This window comes from Natator depressus, chromosome 1 (assembly GCF_965152275.1).
Source record: "Natator depressus isolate rNatDep1 chromosome 1, rNatDep2.hap1, whole genome shotgun sequence".
Classification (NCBI taxonomy): domain Eukaryota; kingdom Metazoa; phylum Chordata; order Testudines; family Cheloniidae; genus Natator; species Natator depressus.
In genome coordinates this window covers 53,683,977-53,698,011 of record NC_134234.1, presented here as the reverse complement: position 1 = coordinate 53,698,011, position 14,035 = coordinate 53,683,977, and the positions used below count along the sequence as shown (strand labels likewise).

Genomic DNA, 14,035 nt, shown 5'->3' with positions numbered 1-14,035 from the left:
GCTTTAGTGTGCATTCTCTAGGAGAGAATGCAATATTTTTCCCCACCCCCTCCCCAGCCCTACACCTCTCCTGCCACAGATCTCTAGCCCATCACCAAAGTTCTGCTCCTTTCAAAGCAATACATCAGAGCCATGGGTCACTCTGGCCAGAAACAAAGCATCTAATTGTGTTGGTCTCCTGATACAAAATATGAACATTATTCTGACATCAGATTTGTCAATGGATTGTATTCATATTTTGTAACAAGAACTAGACTCTTCTGGATTTTCAGGAGGCAGCAGCCTTTGCTTAACTAGAAAGAGTAAGGAACGTGGATAACAAACATCATCGATTTCATCATCGATTTCCATTCGGTGTGACCTCCCAGATCACACCCTCCAGAAATCGTGAAATCTGTCAGAGTGGAAAGGTGAGCTTCCAACACTCAGCTAATTTTACAATGATTGAATGTTCTTGAAGTTTAAAATAGCAATACTGACTTTTAATTAGGGGGACAGTGATTTAAAAAAAATCACTATCCCCCTAATTATGCTTTCAAAACTTCTGAAGGCCATGATCATGCATTTGTATCAAGTGAGGGAGAGAGGAAATCCAGTAAACCCGGATCTTACATCATGATTGAAGGGCCATATTATATGCCATTTCTGTCCCTCACTGGTAATACCATCTTGATAAATTAAGTCTTACCATCGTCTTTGTCAGGCACAATAGTAACCTGAGTCCCTGGGAATTCCGAACCAATTCTTCCACCCATCGGCATGCTCAGCAGAACATCAAATGTCTCAGCTTCTTCATACAGGGAATCGTCTATGATGACAATACGGCACATTTTCTCTCGTTCATCTTTGTCAAAGCGGAGAATGCTGTTATGGTCCTCGGGCCTGGATATGTAGTCCGAGTAGGACAGCACAGACATTGGGACAGTACCAGTTGCTGTTCCTGTGAGACAGAAGTAAATAAGCACCTGTAATATTTTAAAGAATCCCTTACTAAGGTTCAATTGTATTCTCTTTAGCTTTCCATTTTTATTTCTATTTATTTTTAGACTGATAAGATGCACCCATTGCAAAGTATGTACAAGTATCCATTAAATGCATGTACAAAGAAACACTGGAGTTGCCATATTGGATCAGGCCAATGGTAGATCTAGTATTCTTACTCCAAGAGATGCCAGTATCAGCTGAGTCTGAGAAAGGTGTTAAGAAACAGTGAAATAGGCAGTTAGGAGATCGCCTGTCCCACGGAAAGTTTCCTTCTAATTCTCCCAATAGTCAAAGGCAGAGTGAAGCCGTGAAGCATGAGGGTTGCTATCTGTTACAGAATTTGTTTGTTTTTTAGTATTTACCATAATACTACATTGGTATTATTATGATGTACAAAATAAACAATTCTTAATAGCAGAACAAGTTGACTAATGACAAATCAATGAGCTCCTCCCTCAAATGAGATTTTTTTGAACTGGACTACGTTCTGTGTGAGAAGATGGTCTTAAAACTGTCCTAATGGCAACTAATGCAAACTCTATTTGTTTTAATGAGCACAATGAACAATAGTTTTCATTTCTCTGTTTTTTTCTTTTTGCTGGCAAGACTGAAGAAGCCCATGATACAGAACTGATAAAATATAACAATTTCTCTCATCTGAAAAATGTTATAAAGTCACTGCTGAGATAGCCCTCCATTAATCCTCTCCAGTTATCCTTTTAGAACCAAATTCTGGCACTCTTTGTTCTCATTCCCAAACAAGTGTGCACTAACTATATCTCTTTGGAATTTCCAGATAGGAAACTGCTGTAATATCCACATACCAATGCTGTGAAAAAGATTAAAATTCAACTCAACATTTGGCCACCTAACCTTGCATGGAATAACCAGTACAACTGCTGAGAAACTATTCCACAAATGTATTTACAAAATATTACACATTTCTGCCAATAAATAAGGCGTTACACAAAAGAGAGAGGTTTTAATCAGCGCAATTTAACATGTCACTTTAACATGTCAATCACTGGGAGTTGTGCACAGTTCAAGGGCACAACATAGCCCAGAAACTTTTGGTTAAGAAGAAAATGTTTTTCAAGATGTTACGGCTTTTCGCAAATATTCTGTTTTAAAAGTCAGCAGATTGTATTGTACTTGAAAGAGGTGAACTTGGTAAATGTACATATATTTAACAATAATAAGGGGAAAAGGCATACTTAGGTAACCAGCACTGTTGCAGTGTGTGCCCTGCTTTCAGGATTTCATTACAAGCTGCAGATACACTTAATTTAATTCTCCAGCTTGACAACTATGCATCCAAGGTCATCTACAAAAAACATTAATCTTTCCTACTACCCAGATTTCTTTTGATAAGTGAGTATCTCAAAACACCACTCCATTTCTGTGCCTTTAATCTGGTGATCTCCAACCTTTCAGCTATGCTGAGCCATATGTAATTATTCTTGGGTTTGCAAGAGCCAGGCAGTTGAGTGAGTGAGAGAAGTTTTAAGCTTATGCGCTATAATTGTACTGAAAAAGCATTTTATAATGTGCTCAGCTACAGGCTTTAACATCAAATACCTCAACATAGTGTAAAGAAACTACATCATGAGGTGAAAAATGCGGTCGAAAAGCTAACCACTCAGGTTTTACAAGCAAAAAATTAACCAAGTAGCTTTCATCAAAGGTCTCACCAGTTTCAGAATTAGAGCTGATTGAAAGCTGGAACTTCTGTCCCTTGGGAAATTCTTCCAATGTTTATTTTTATTCCAATTCAGGACAAAATGTTGAAATATTGAAAGTTTTCATAAAATTAAGAGTTTTAAAAAATGGATTCAGAAATGCTGAACCATTTTGTTTTGACAATTTTGAACAAAACAAAACATTTTGACATTCCTAAACCAAGATGTTTCATTACAGCTCAGTTCAGCATTGACTTGTATTAAGATGAGCTGCCTGGTGCCTCATTCTCCTGTTCCTCCCTATGGGATGAGCTCCCTGGTTGAACTACATCTCTCACGATGCACCACAGTGGTTCAGCTAGAGGAGAGACCACGGTAGATCACAGAGGAGAAATGTAGTCTGGCCAAGGAGCCCAGCCCAGAGGGCAGAACAGATGCATAAATCATCCGAACAACATATCCCACAATGCACTGCAGCAGCTCACCTTTTCAAACAGAGCCACAATGAAACGTTTTGATTCAGTTCCACTAACGTAAGTATTTCGATTCAGGGCAATCTAACCTAAAATGAAATATTTCATTTTAATTTTCCCAACAGAAAACTGAAAACTTTTGGTGCAGAAACCACATTTTCTGTTGAAAATCATTTTGATGGAAAAACACGGGACAGCTCTAGTCAGGGAAAAAAAATAAATAAATAAAAAGAAACACCTATATACAAAGGCCCTAAATTACACATCCTATTTCGTGCTCATTATTTTGCAGATGCAAACAACTCTGGGCTCTACATTGAACCTGCAATTATTTGCTGCTGTAATATAGATAATTTAACTGTCTACTGACCTGAGTTTCAAACATTATGTTATTTAGGTATCATAGAATCATAGAACATCAGGGTTGGAAGGGACCTCAGGAGGTCATCTAGTCCAACCCCTTGCTTAAAGCTGGACCACTCCCCAATTTTTGCCCCAGATCCCTAAATGGCCCCCTCAAGGATTGAACTCACAACCCTGGCTTTAGCAAGCCAATGCTCAAACCACTGAGTATTGAAGTGAACATACGATCCCTGAAAATAATTTGCAGATGCCAAAAAGGAGACTACTGTTTACAAATCTAGTTTAGAAGGGGAGAAGAACAGCTAGCCAAAATAAGCGCACAAAAAACTTAACAGAGGGGCGGTTAGCAGAAACAAGAATAATAATAAGTACTATTTTTATTTCTAAAGAGGTTTCCATCCAATTGTTTCTTTACAAACATCAATAAAGAAACCTTCCTGGAGCTCAGCTTTGTAGCACAGCCTCTCCAGACCTCAGGCCTCTTTGAGGCAGAACCATAGTGGTTCTGCTGCTTTATTGGCATTCTGTGGTGTTTCTATAAATACTAGAATTTCTCACTAAAAAGAAGAGGAAACCTGTAATACTCAAGAAAAAAAGCCAAATATATTTCTCTCTGTCATAAAAACTATGCACTTAGCTATGCTAAGCACAGCTGTATCTTGAAAGCTCTATCAGCTCAAACAACATTTTTTAAAAGCTTGTCACCGTTTAATGAAGTCAAATGGAAAGACTACGTCTACTATCATACTACCTGTAGAGAATCTTTCATCTGGAGGATCTCAAAAAAACATAACTGACATTACTTCCAGACATTAGGTACTGTACACAAGACCCTGTGAAATAGGCAAGGAATATCGATCAATGAACTGCAACTACTTCTAGAATGGAACACAGCATCTATTTAACAACACACAGCAACAGTTTAAGAAATAAAGTGAAGAGGAATAGCACTACCAATTGACATAGAAACTATACAAGCAGAAAGTAATTACCAGTGCTGGAAATTATTTGTATATTCTGCAGACAGAAATAATAATTATTTTAGCTTTGGTTATTATTTTCACTTAATCTAGACTCTGTTACCTTGCTGTGTATAGCAGATCACCATCAATTCCTGGCTGACATCTCCACTTCTTCTGACAGGAATGAACAGTTCCCCAATGTCTTCTTCAATTGTGTATGTGGACTGAGGAATAAAAACGGTTGATTCTGCAGAAATCACACATATTTATTTGTGTTATTTTATATACTCAGAGTCACAGGAGAAATAGCCAGAAGTTCTCCCCTCCCATAAATTCAATGTAACAAAATACTCATTTCTCAATGGCATAGTGAAATGTTATGTGAAATTTTGCAGCCAAAAAGAAAGCCAGAACCAAGGCCAGATGCTCTAAGGAAGGGGTTCTCAAACTTCATTGCACCGTGACCCCCTTCTGACAACAAAAATTACTACACGACCCCAGGAGGGGGACTGAAGTCTGAGCTCATCTGAGCCCCGCCACCCTGGGTAGGGGTGAGGGAGGGTAGGGGCAAAGCCCAAACCCAAAAGCCTCAGCTTCAGTCCTGGGTCGTGGAGCTCAGGCTTCGGCTTCAGTCTCTGGCCCCAGCAATTCTAATACCAGCCCTGGTGACCCCATTAGAACGGGGCTGCAACCCACTTTGGGGTCCCGACCCACGGTTTGAGAACCACTGTTAAGCACTTACTGATTAGTAGTTCCACTTCCTGGGATTTGATCACTGTAATGGGACAAATCACGTGATTTACCATTACACCTGTCAGTAAGGGTTTGAAGGACTGGTCCTATAATGGGCATCCAGAATTCTATCCAAGTTCTTTTAGTATTTCTAGACTATTATTATTACTAGTTGTTAGCCAGGAAAGGTTCACTACTGAGGATCACACAATCATTTCAGTATCCTCCTCTCTGACAGAAGTTTGTTAAGACCATTCTTGCTCATTTTGCACACGCAAAACATCTGTTGGAGTCCTTTGGCATCTGGGGTGCTTAAGATGCAGGATTGGGTCCTTTGTGACTTTCACTTTGACTCTACACTATATGAAGTAGTATTCTCCTTAGTACAGGGACCATCTTTTTGTTCTCTGTACAGTGGTTAGCATGTGGTGCTATAATACAAAGATGATAATAATTTCATTTTAGAAGAAGTTATAAATATACCAGCCGAGTGATCCCTAATTTTGTTCTTTGTTTGATTTTTCTGAAACAGTGTAACCAAAACATAGACTTCAAAAGAAAACTGGCCATTAGTGTGAACTCACAGAAAATCCTGTAAAACATGTAGGATTTGGGCATGTCCATTATCTCTTTAGGCTTACATATATAAAAAAATAAGACTTCTCTTTCATGTTCTCTGGAATTCCTTTTTCTTATCTAAATAAGTGCTGCAGGCATATTTTTTTCTTGTAACCAGTTTTGCTCTTTTGGCTGGGAACGTATCTTCTGTTAATTAAAGCTAGCTATTTCCTTTTGGGTGCCAGAAGGGAAGATGGAAAAAATTCACCACTAGCTTTGAAAGTTATTTTAGCATTCTCTACATCTGCAGAATTCTTAAAAACATCAAGCGTAAGAATGTCAGGTCCTATTTTTCAGACAAAGCAAATAAAATACTGCACAATCTGAAAACAAAAACTTCTAGTTATTCTATATTCCTATAAAGGCCATTGGCTTTTATGGTGCCTTTGGATTTCAGATTCTATTTTCTTATGTCCATCAGAAACTTAAGAGAAATAGACAGTTGTGGATACAGAGTATCCATCCACCCTTACAGTTTCAGCAAAGATTACCTGTAATTTATCTAGGTTACTTTAATATAGAGGGTAAAACAAACAAATAAACAAACCAACCTCCATATTTTAAAATCCAACTGCTGTAATGATTCTGTATAACTTAGATGACTATTCAAAGCCAATTATTTGGTTACTTCAGAATTTTTTGTAAGCAATTTCCTGAAAGTGTTATGTGATTTATTTGAAAGGATGTCCCACTACGCATTTTCTGCAATTGGAAAATGCTGCTGGCATGAGAGAAGGTTAAAAGACTGCTGTAATTCTGGTTTGATAAGATCTGTTGACTTTCATTCTTTCAGAAAGTCAAAAAAGACCATAGGAAAAATATCAACCTTTTAAAGTAATACCAGCTTAATCTTTAAAGAACTGATTTCTCTTTTTCTGTGGAAATAAATTAATGCAGAAAAATTATATTCTATGGAAAAAATGTTAAAGATGGAATACATTTTGTGCATCCTGTCTTTGCATGACTATGTAACTATACTGTTTAAAATTGCACACAACAAATTAACAAATCTTACATGTGGAGGTAGCAAAAATCTTTGGGAAAATGGCCTATGTGTTTCCGTGTTATGATAGCTGCCTAAGGCTCATGGCTGACTGAGTTTATATTCTCTAGAATTAGCATAGGAAAATTCTTCTTTATTCAAAACCTTCCTGTTGTAACACAACAGTACTTCGCACTTATTAAGGACTGGCTCAGCTTTCAGCAGGGTCTCATTATTTAGTGCCTAATTCTGAATCACTTCAGTAAATGGGAGTTTTAACACTGACTCCAGTCATCACCTGCACACATGATCCACCAACATTTTGAAAGATGAATTGAGAGACCAACCCTTTCCCCCCGCACCCTCCAGTTGCCAAACCAGTCCCAGGTTCCCCCTCTTACCATATGAAATCTTGAGGGCTGGCACTGATTAAGGACCACACACAACCCTGCTAGAGCGCCCACTGGTGATTATAGAAACTGCATGCTTAGTCATTTCCATGTCCTCAACATACTGTATTTAATTTTGAACTTGATCTACAAACAGTGCTGCCCTCTGTAACTAAATAGGGATGCAAGATAACCCCCAGGTTTGATATATTCTAAATCTGAAACTAGCAAATGAAAAAGATTTGCTGGACACATTTTTTCTTGCCCAGCCACCTTCAAGTGTTAATTTGAAAAGAACCATATAAAACAGGCTGTTCCAGCCTTTGCTTCTCTCAAGATTCCTTACTGACATCTTTCTGTGACCATGACCACTTGTTTCAAGTGTCTGGATGCAGTTCAAAAGCAAAACCTCCAAATGTTAGTAGGGCTGCTACTCCAGCACATGCTTTTGTTATCACTTCTCTCCTCACCTACATTCAACTATCGTTTTCTCTATTGTTGACACCTCAGCTGTCAAATGTATCCCTGAAAATAAACCAGTTGTACATTCACCCCTAATGCTATTTCTCTCCCATAAATCCCTGCTCGGGCAGCAGCAACCTGTGCAGAACTTCTGAAGTTGGGAGGGAAGAGGAAATGGAGCAGATCTTTATATTATTTTGGGAGGCTCAAGTGTCACTGAAGGGGCTTGACCATCCCTTACTCCATGTGTGATTGGGTGGGGAGGGGGAACAGGGAAAATAGTATGTTTTGCTGAGGAGCATCAGCCAGGAAGGCTTATCTTGGTCCATGCACCCCAGTCAATCTCCCCTACTGTAATTCAGCTCTAGAGAGGTATTTCTCACTCCCATAGGAACACCAGCCCTGAAGTCAGAAGGCAAATGTTGTTTCAGAGAAACAGGGTTGCAGGCACATCATGTTGAAGCCTCTGTGCGAAGGCACAGCTTGGGCTAGAATTTGGCTCAATAATGCCTAATTGCTTATTATGATGAAGAAGAAGCTACAGTAGCACCCAAAGAGCTTACAATGTAAACTGAAACCAGATATACCTAACATAGCACTTTACATATTTAAAGGAATTTGCGAACATTAACTAAACTCTGAGCAACTTGTGTTAGCTGGAAATATTATTAGAGGAAATAGGAGATGTCTTCTGAGCTAATCAGAATGATTTGGTAGAGTCACGCATGCAGCTAATGAAATTGTGAGTGATTTACTTAATTCTGGGGTAATGAAAGTGGTTTCTGAATTTAGAACTACCTTTGGAGGCCACTGTTGGTGTGTAAATTATTTCACTGTTTAGTATAAGGTAAATATACATGAGATAAAAATCAACATCATCAGGTTACACTTTTTAAGTATATTGAACAACAAAGCAGAGTTTTTTCTCTACTTCTCTAAGCTGATTTCCTTTGTGCACTCCACTAATTATACCTTTGAAGAAGGTTTAAGGTTTTTTCGCCTGACCTTACAAGGCAGGCAGATGTCTACTAGCACATGAGCACTACTGAGAGCATGGATTTTGATTGGAAAGGGTACCCTAAAAGGTTTAGGAAGACTATGAGCCTCAAAAGCAGCTCTATTCAGTCCACAATAAAACAATGCAGAACTAATAAACGAGGGTAAAGACATGAAAAAATATATTACACATATAAAAACACACCACATTCATTAGGTTCTCAAGAACTACCACAAAGCTGAATGTGACCTCTGACAAAACATCAAGATGATACCTAAATCTGTCCTCAAAGATATAATATTGAAGGAATCACTTTACCAGTCCTTTCTTACAGTTTCCTCTGCAGCTGTGTCTACAGATTCAGAATAACATTTTTGAAATGTCTTTACCATCTCCTGGGTCAATAATTTCCACTGTAGCCACTTCAGGAAACTCTAGGACAGCCATGACAGGCTCAGAAAGCACAATTTGGAAGGTCTCAGACTGCTCATGTTCACCATCACTCAAAATCCGCACTCTCCAGGTAGCTAAGGTTTGGCCAGGATTGAATTGCACCTGCTTCTGGGCTTTTCCTTTGAAGTCTTTATCCTTCTCAGCAGTACCATCTTTAGTGCTAATACCTGTTGAGAAAAACAGAAAATAGAACCATTAACAACAGATCAATTTTATTTTTCTGTCATTCACAGATTCATAGATTTCCAGGTGAGTAGGAACCACTGTTATGATCTAGTGACCTGGCCTCCATATGACACAGGCCATAGAACTTCCCTGAATTAACTCCTGTTTGAACTATAATCATTACTGATTTGCCATTACCAAATAATAGTTTAGAAAATATACACTTTTCCCAACAGAGGGTATCTGCAGGGTTTAGGCTGTTGGGTAAATCTTCAGAAATACATAGGAGCCACCCAACGTAACCCTGTTACTCTGTTTCAGAATTTGAGTTGGAACATCCAGCACAGATAAACACAGATTAACCAAGGTTGGCTACTGTCACCCAAATCAAAACCAACTGCTGGTAAATTCAATACTTTCCATGCTAAATGTCAGCTTTTCGACCCCAGGACATTTCAGTTACATAGTTGTTTAAAATAACTTTTTGCTTTTGTTCTTTAATTCTCTGCTACTCAGAAATGCCTGAACCCTTTTTGCTGAAAAACTTTCAAAAAACCATTTACCACTTTCAGACAGAAACCAAGCCTGGAAAATTTTAGCTTGAAAGATGGAAGTTTGGGGAAGTTATGAACAACTAAACACGGGAAATGACAATGAATGGTTATGAAATCTGAAATATAGTGACATTCCCACTACAATAACTATATTTTGGTGACCTCAGATTGTTTCAGCCTTTATATAATGGCCACCACTAATCTCAAACTTTTCATGGTTAACTCAGGTCAAAATCGGGTAACAAAGCCAAGGGATGAAATTCAGCACGGTGCCCCTTAGAGAAAAAACACAGAACTTGCAGCCCAGGAGACTGTGGGTCTGAGGTATCTTTAAGTCATCTTTGTGCCCTCCTGAGATTGGGCTACCTCAATGTAAATTAGACAGCCTGTCAAAGTTGTCTCCATCACATATTTCTGCCCTCCTCTCCACCACAGGAATGCCCCCCACAACAGGGTTTCTGAGGAGGTCCTCAAAATACAACTTGTGGCTGTCTTTCCCACTTCTGGCACTGGGGGATTCCCCCTGCCAGATCCAGGGCTTTTAAAGACCCTTTTGCCACTCCAAGCCATTTACCCTGTATACAGAGACAGGAAAGGGGGATAAGAACCTCCCCTAACAACTTTTGCACTCTTATCCTGGAATTACACTCAGCAGGATTAGGTTAGTCAGATTCAAGTTAACCAGCCGGTCAGTCTTGGAATCACTTCCTTGTTAGAATCAGAATCCAAAGGATTTAGAAACTAAACTGAATTCACTTTACAGAGGCAGAAAATTTTGTACATACTGCTATTGAAAAGGTCAGACGACAAATTTGTATTGTTACTTCCTTGAATAAAATCAGTATCTGTTAGCCAATATCAATAACAATTTAAACCAATCAACAGAATTCCTTAACTTGTGCTTTATTATTACACGTAGGTGCTGGAACTATGGGTTCTGGCTTGCAGTGGTTTCCATCAGATACAGGGTTTACAGTTTGGTTCAATGGCTCTCAGCACCCCCACTATACAAATTGTTCCAGCACCCCTGTTATTATATATTATTTTCCGATGTAGCATTTGCTCTTTGAAAGAAAAAAGAAGTACGTACCCAAGTTAATTGTCATAAACAGAGTCACTTAGACCCTGCTTCAGCTAAGAACTTAAACATGTGCCTCACTTTAAGCAGTGCCTATTGACTTCAGTGGGACTACTCATGCTTGAAGCGTATCTTGCTGAATCAGGGACTTAAACTGTTTTTCCTCTTCTTCCAATCGGTTTAAGTCCTGCCTGTGCTTTGACCTGAACCTGTGCAAGATTAATATTTCAGCGTCCAAATGTATCAATACTGCCAGTGCAGAGGGAATTGGAATTTTTAAAAAAAGCAGATCCAGAAGCCAGAAATATGTGTGAGTTTGTAGAATGTGATAGCACTTTTTCCCCCCTTCTCACTCCTCATCCACTGTGAGCAGTTTTCAACACCTCTTGGATCAACCACGAATCACTGGCAACACTGACGGAAGAAAATGAGCCTACTTGCTGCAATTCCTAATGCATATGCTGGTCATTGCTGGATCACATCAGTTCGCAGCAGCATGGCTGGTAAAGGATAATATGTTAATGTTTGTCTTAACAGTTTGCTGCCCACTGTGTTCTACAAAACAAATGCACAGGAGACAAACTTTATGACTATACTCTCAAAACAATTCCTAAACTTATAGGCAAAGAGTTAGTGCTGTCTTTGGATTTAACTGGGGCTAGAATCCAAATTCTTTGTTGTCTTTATTTATAAAACACGGATCTTCATGAATGTAAGCTCCTCAACAGATGCTCTTCTTCAGTATCCCACTAAACATAAATGGATTCAACAAAAAAAGATAGGTTTCTGTCTTTAGGGAAAACTCTGCATCTCTTTATTGTTCACAGACTCAGTATGTGTGAATTCTTCATGTTTAATGACAAGATCAAATACTGCTTACTCTGCTCGGGTGACCAGTCCTTATCAATTCAATTATTCACATTGTAATTGATCTATGTGCTACAGATAGACACAACTATTATATACAATTAATCACACACCAGTGTGTGTGGTTTGTATACAGTTATTGTGTCTGTCTGCAGCACGTAGATCAGTGGTCCTACAAATGTAAGGCATGCCCCCCAAAGGGGGCTGGCGGAACATTCAGGGGGGCCCACAGTGAGGCCCACGCCAGTCTCCATGGGGGTGGTAGGGAGCACCACCCAGCCCCACTCCGCCCTCAGCCCAGCTCCAACTATAGCTCCACTTCCCCCCTTCTCCACTCCCAGCCCAGCTTTGCCTCATTCCCTCTCTGCCCCAAGCCCAGCTCTGCCTCCAGCCCCAGCTCCTCCCCCATACCCAGTTCTGCCCCCAGCTCTGCTGCTAAGCCAACAGTGCAGCAATGGGGTGGGGGCTGGACAGATTCCACTATTGGTAAGGGGCGGCATGACAGGAAAAGTTTGGGCACCACTGATGTAGATTAATTCCTAATACATATGCCTGGGGAGCCAGGAATGGAATCCTACTCTTTCGGCTCAAAAATACAGAACTAAAGAAAAGGAAATCAGAACTATAGTAGACCCTCCTTAGTTACAAGTAGTAATAAGTCCCTCAGCCTCCCCAGTCACTCAGCTACCAGAGAACAACATCGCACATATGCGTGTGGGCATGCACATATACACACACACAAAGCAAGTGGTGTCCAGGTGAGTAACGCGAGCAGGATTCGCCGCACTGCTGGCACTGGCAGCATCGTCTCAAGATACTTCTCCTTTTGGATTATACCATCTGATCACCCAACCCTATCCCTCATTTTGTAAAAATAAAAATGTAGCATTGAGGGAAGAATTTTTTCCCCCAACAGCTCTTGTTTTTAAACTAGTCCTCAATCTTTCCTCAATGTTGGACTGGCCACGTTTGAGGTGGCAATTGGTTGTTTAAGCTGTTTCATTGTCTTCTCTTATATAGGATTCTGGAGACCATTTAGATTTATCAAGGAGCAAGTTTCCAGAATATAAGCAAAACTCAAACAACAGTTCCATACTGGATTCCACAGTAAGATCGATCTTGTAGACAGTAATTGAATTTTTCCATAAGTACTATACAACATTGGAGAGGATATGAACGTTCTGTTATGTATGAATCCCCAAACTCTACTTTCTGCTCAGATCAGTTAATGTTAGAGTCAGAGTTCATGTGGGTAACTTATTTTACATTTTGTGGGTGAATGTAGCTTCCATTGAAGAAAAGAAGTGACTTGGAACAGTCACAGTGTAGTAGGCTGGAAAGTCTGTTGAGCAGAAGCTTCAGTCATGCTAAAATCATGCAACACTGTGGTGGTTTCGTGGTGTGAATAAATGAGGGACTATGATTAAAACCACTTTCCCCCCCTTCCCACTTGTGGTCCCAGTGGGTATGTCTACACGAGGAGAAAAGACCCGAGACACAGTGGTGGCTGGCCTGGGTCAGCTGACTCGGGCTTCTGGGGCTTGGGGCTAAAAACTGCTGTGTAGATGTTCAAGGCTCAGGCTGGAGTCAGAGCTCTGGGACCCTCCACCACAGCCCAAGCCCAAACAGGTACACAGCAATTTTTCAGCCCTGGAGTCTTAGTCAGCAGACGCGGGCCAGCTGCAGGTTTTTTATCTCTGTGTAGACATACCAAGAGAGGCTTTAACCTAGGAATCCGCTGCAACACTTCCTTTACAGATGACCTATTCTATAAACCAAGGATGTCCTTTCATTTCCATCTAAATGGAACAATTTGATTAATAAGACAAGTTTGAATTCTGACCTGATTTACCCCACTCATAATATCTCTGAAGTCAATGGAGTTAGTCTGGATTTACAGTAGTGTACATGGCAGGAGAACATAATCCACAAATCAGCAAATCAACAATCTTAATACAGAAATATTCTCCTCTCAAACTCATATGGCATATCAATTCCTTATGAGCATAAACTCCCATTGACATCCAGGGGAATTCCACATGCATAGAAAGTACAGAGTAGTAGGACTGAGATCAAATATGTGGACTGGAAAGGAAATTTCTTCCCATGTTGCACAATTACAACTAAGCTTTGTATTAATTATTCTTGCATAAACTTTGCTCTAAGTTAAGTATAAGAGCATAAAGTTTTTGCTCGTTTTAGTTTGAGTAAAAACAGAATAAAAATGGAAAGCAATGGACAATCTGTGGATTTTCTTGACATGCTGCAGTACCCAAT

The 14,035-nt window shown here is 39.7% G+C and overlaps 1 protein-coding gene across 1 annotated transcript in view; it reads right to left on the bottom strand.

The window, feature by feature from the left end:
* Window positions 1-14,035, bottom strand: part of FREM2 (FRAS1 related extracellular matrix 2) — a 224,435-nt gene that overhangs the window by 98,417 nt on the left and 111,983 nt on the right. Inside the window, exons 4-6 of the mRNA XM_074959987.1 lie at window positions 9,031-9,261; window positions 4,583-4,708; window positions 689-940 (exon numbers count right to left, since the gene is read on the bottom strand). Of these exons, the coding sequence (XP_074816088.1) occupies window positions 689-940; window positions 4,583-4,708; window positions 9,031-9,261 (609 nt within the window). The remainder of the gene's footprint in view (window positions 1-688; window positions 941-4,582; window positions 4,709-9,030; window positions 9,262-14,035) is intronic.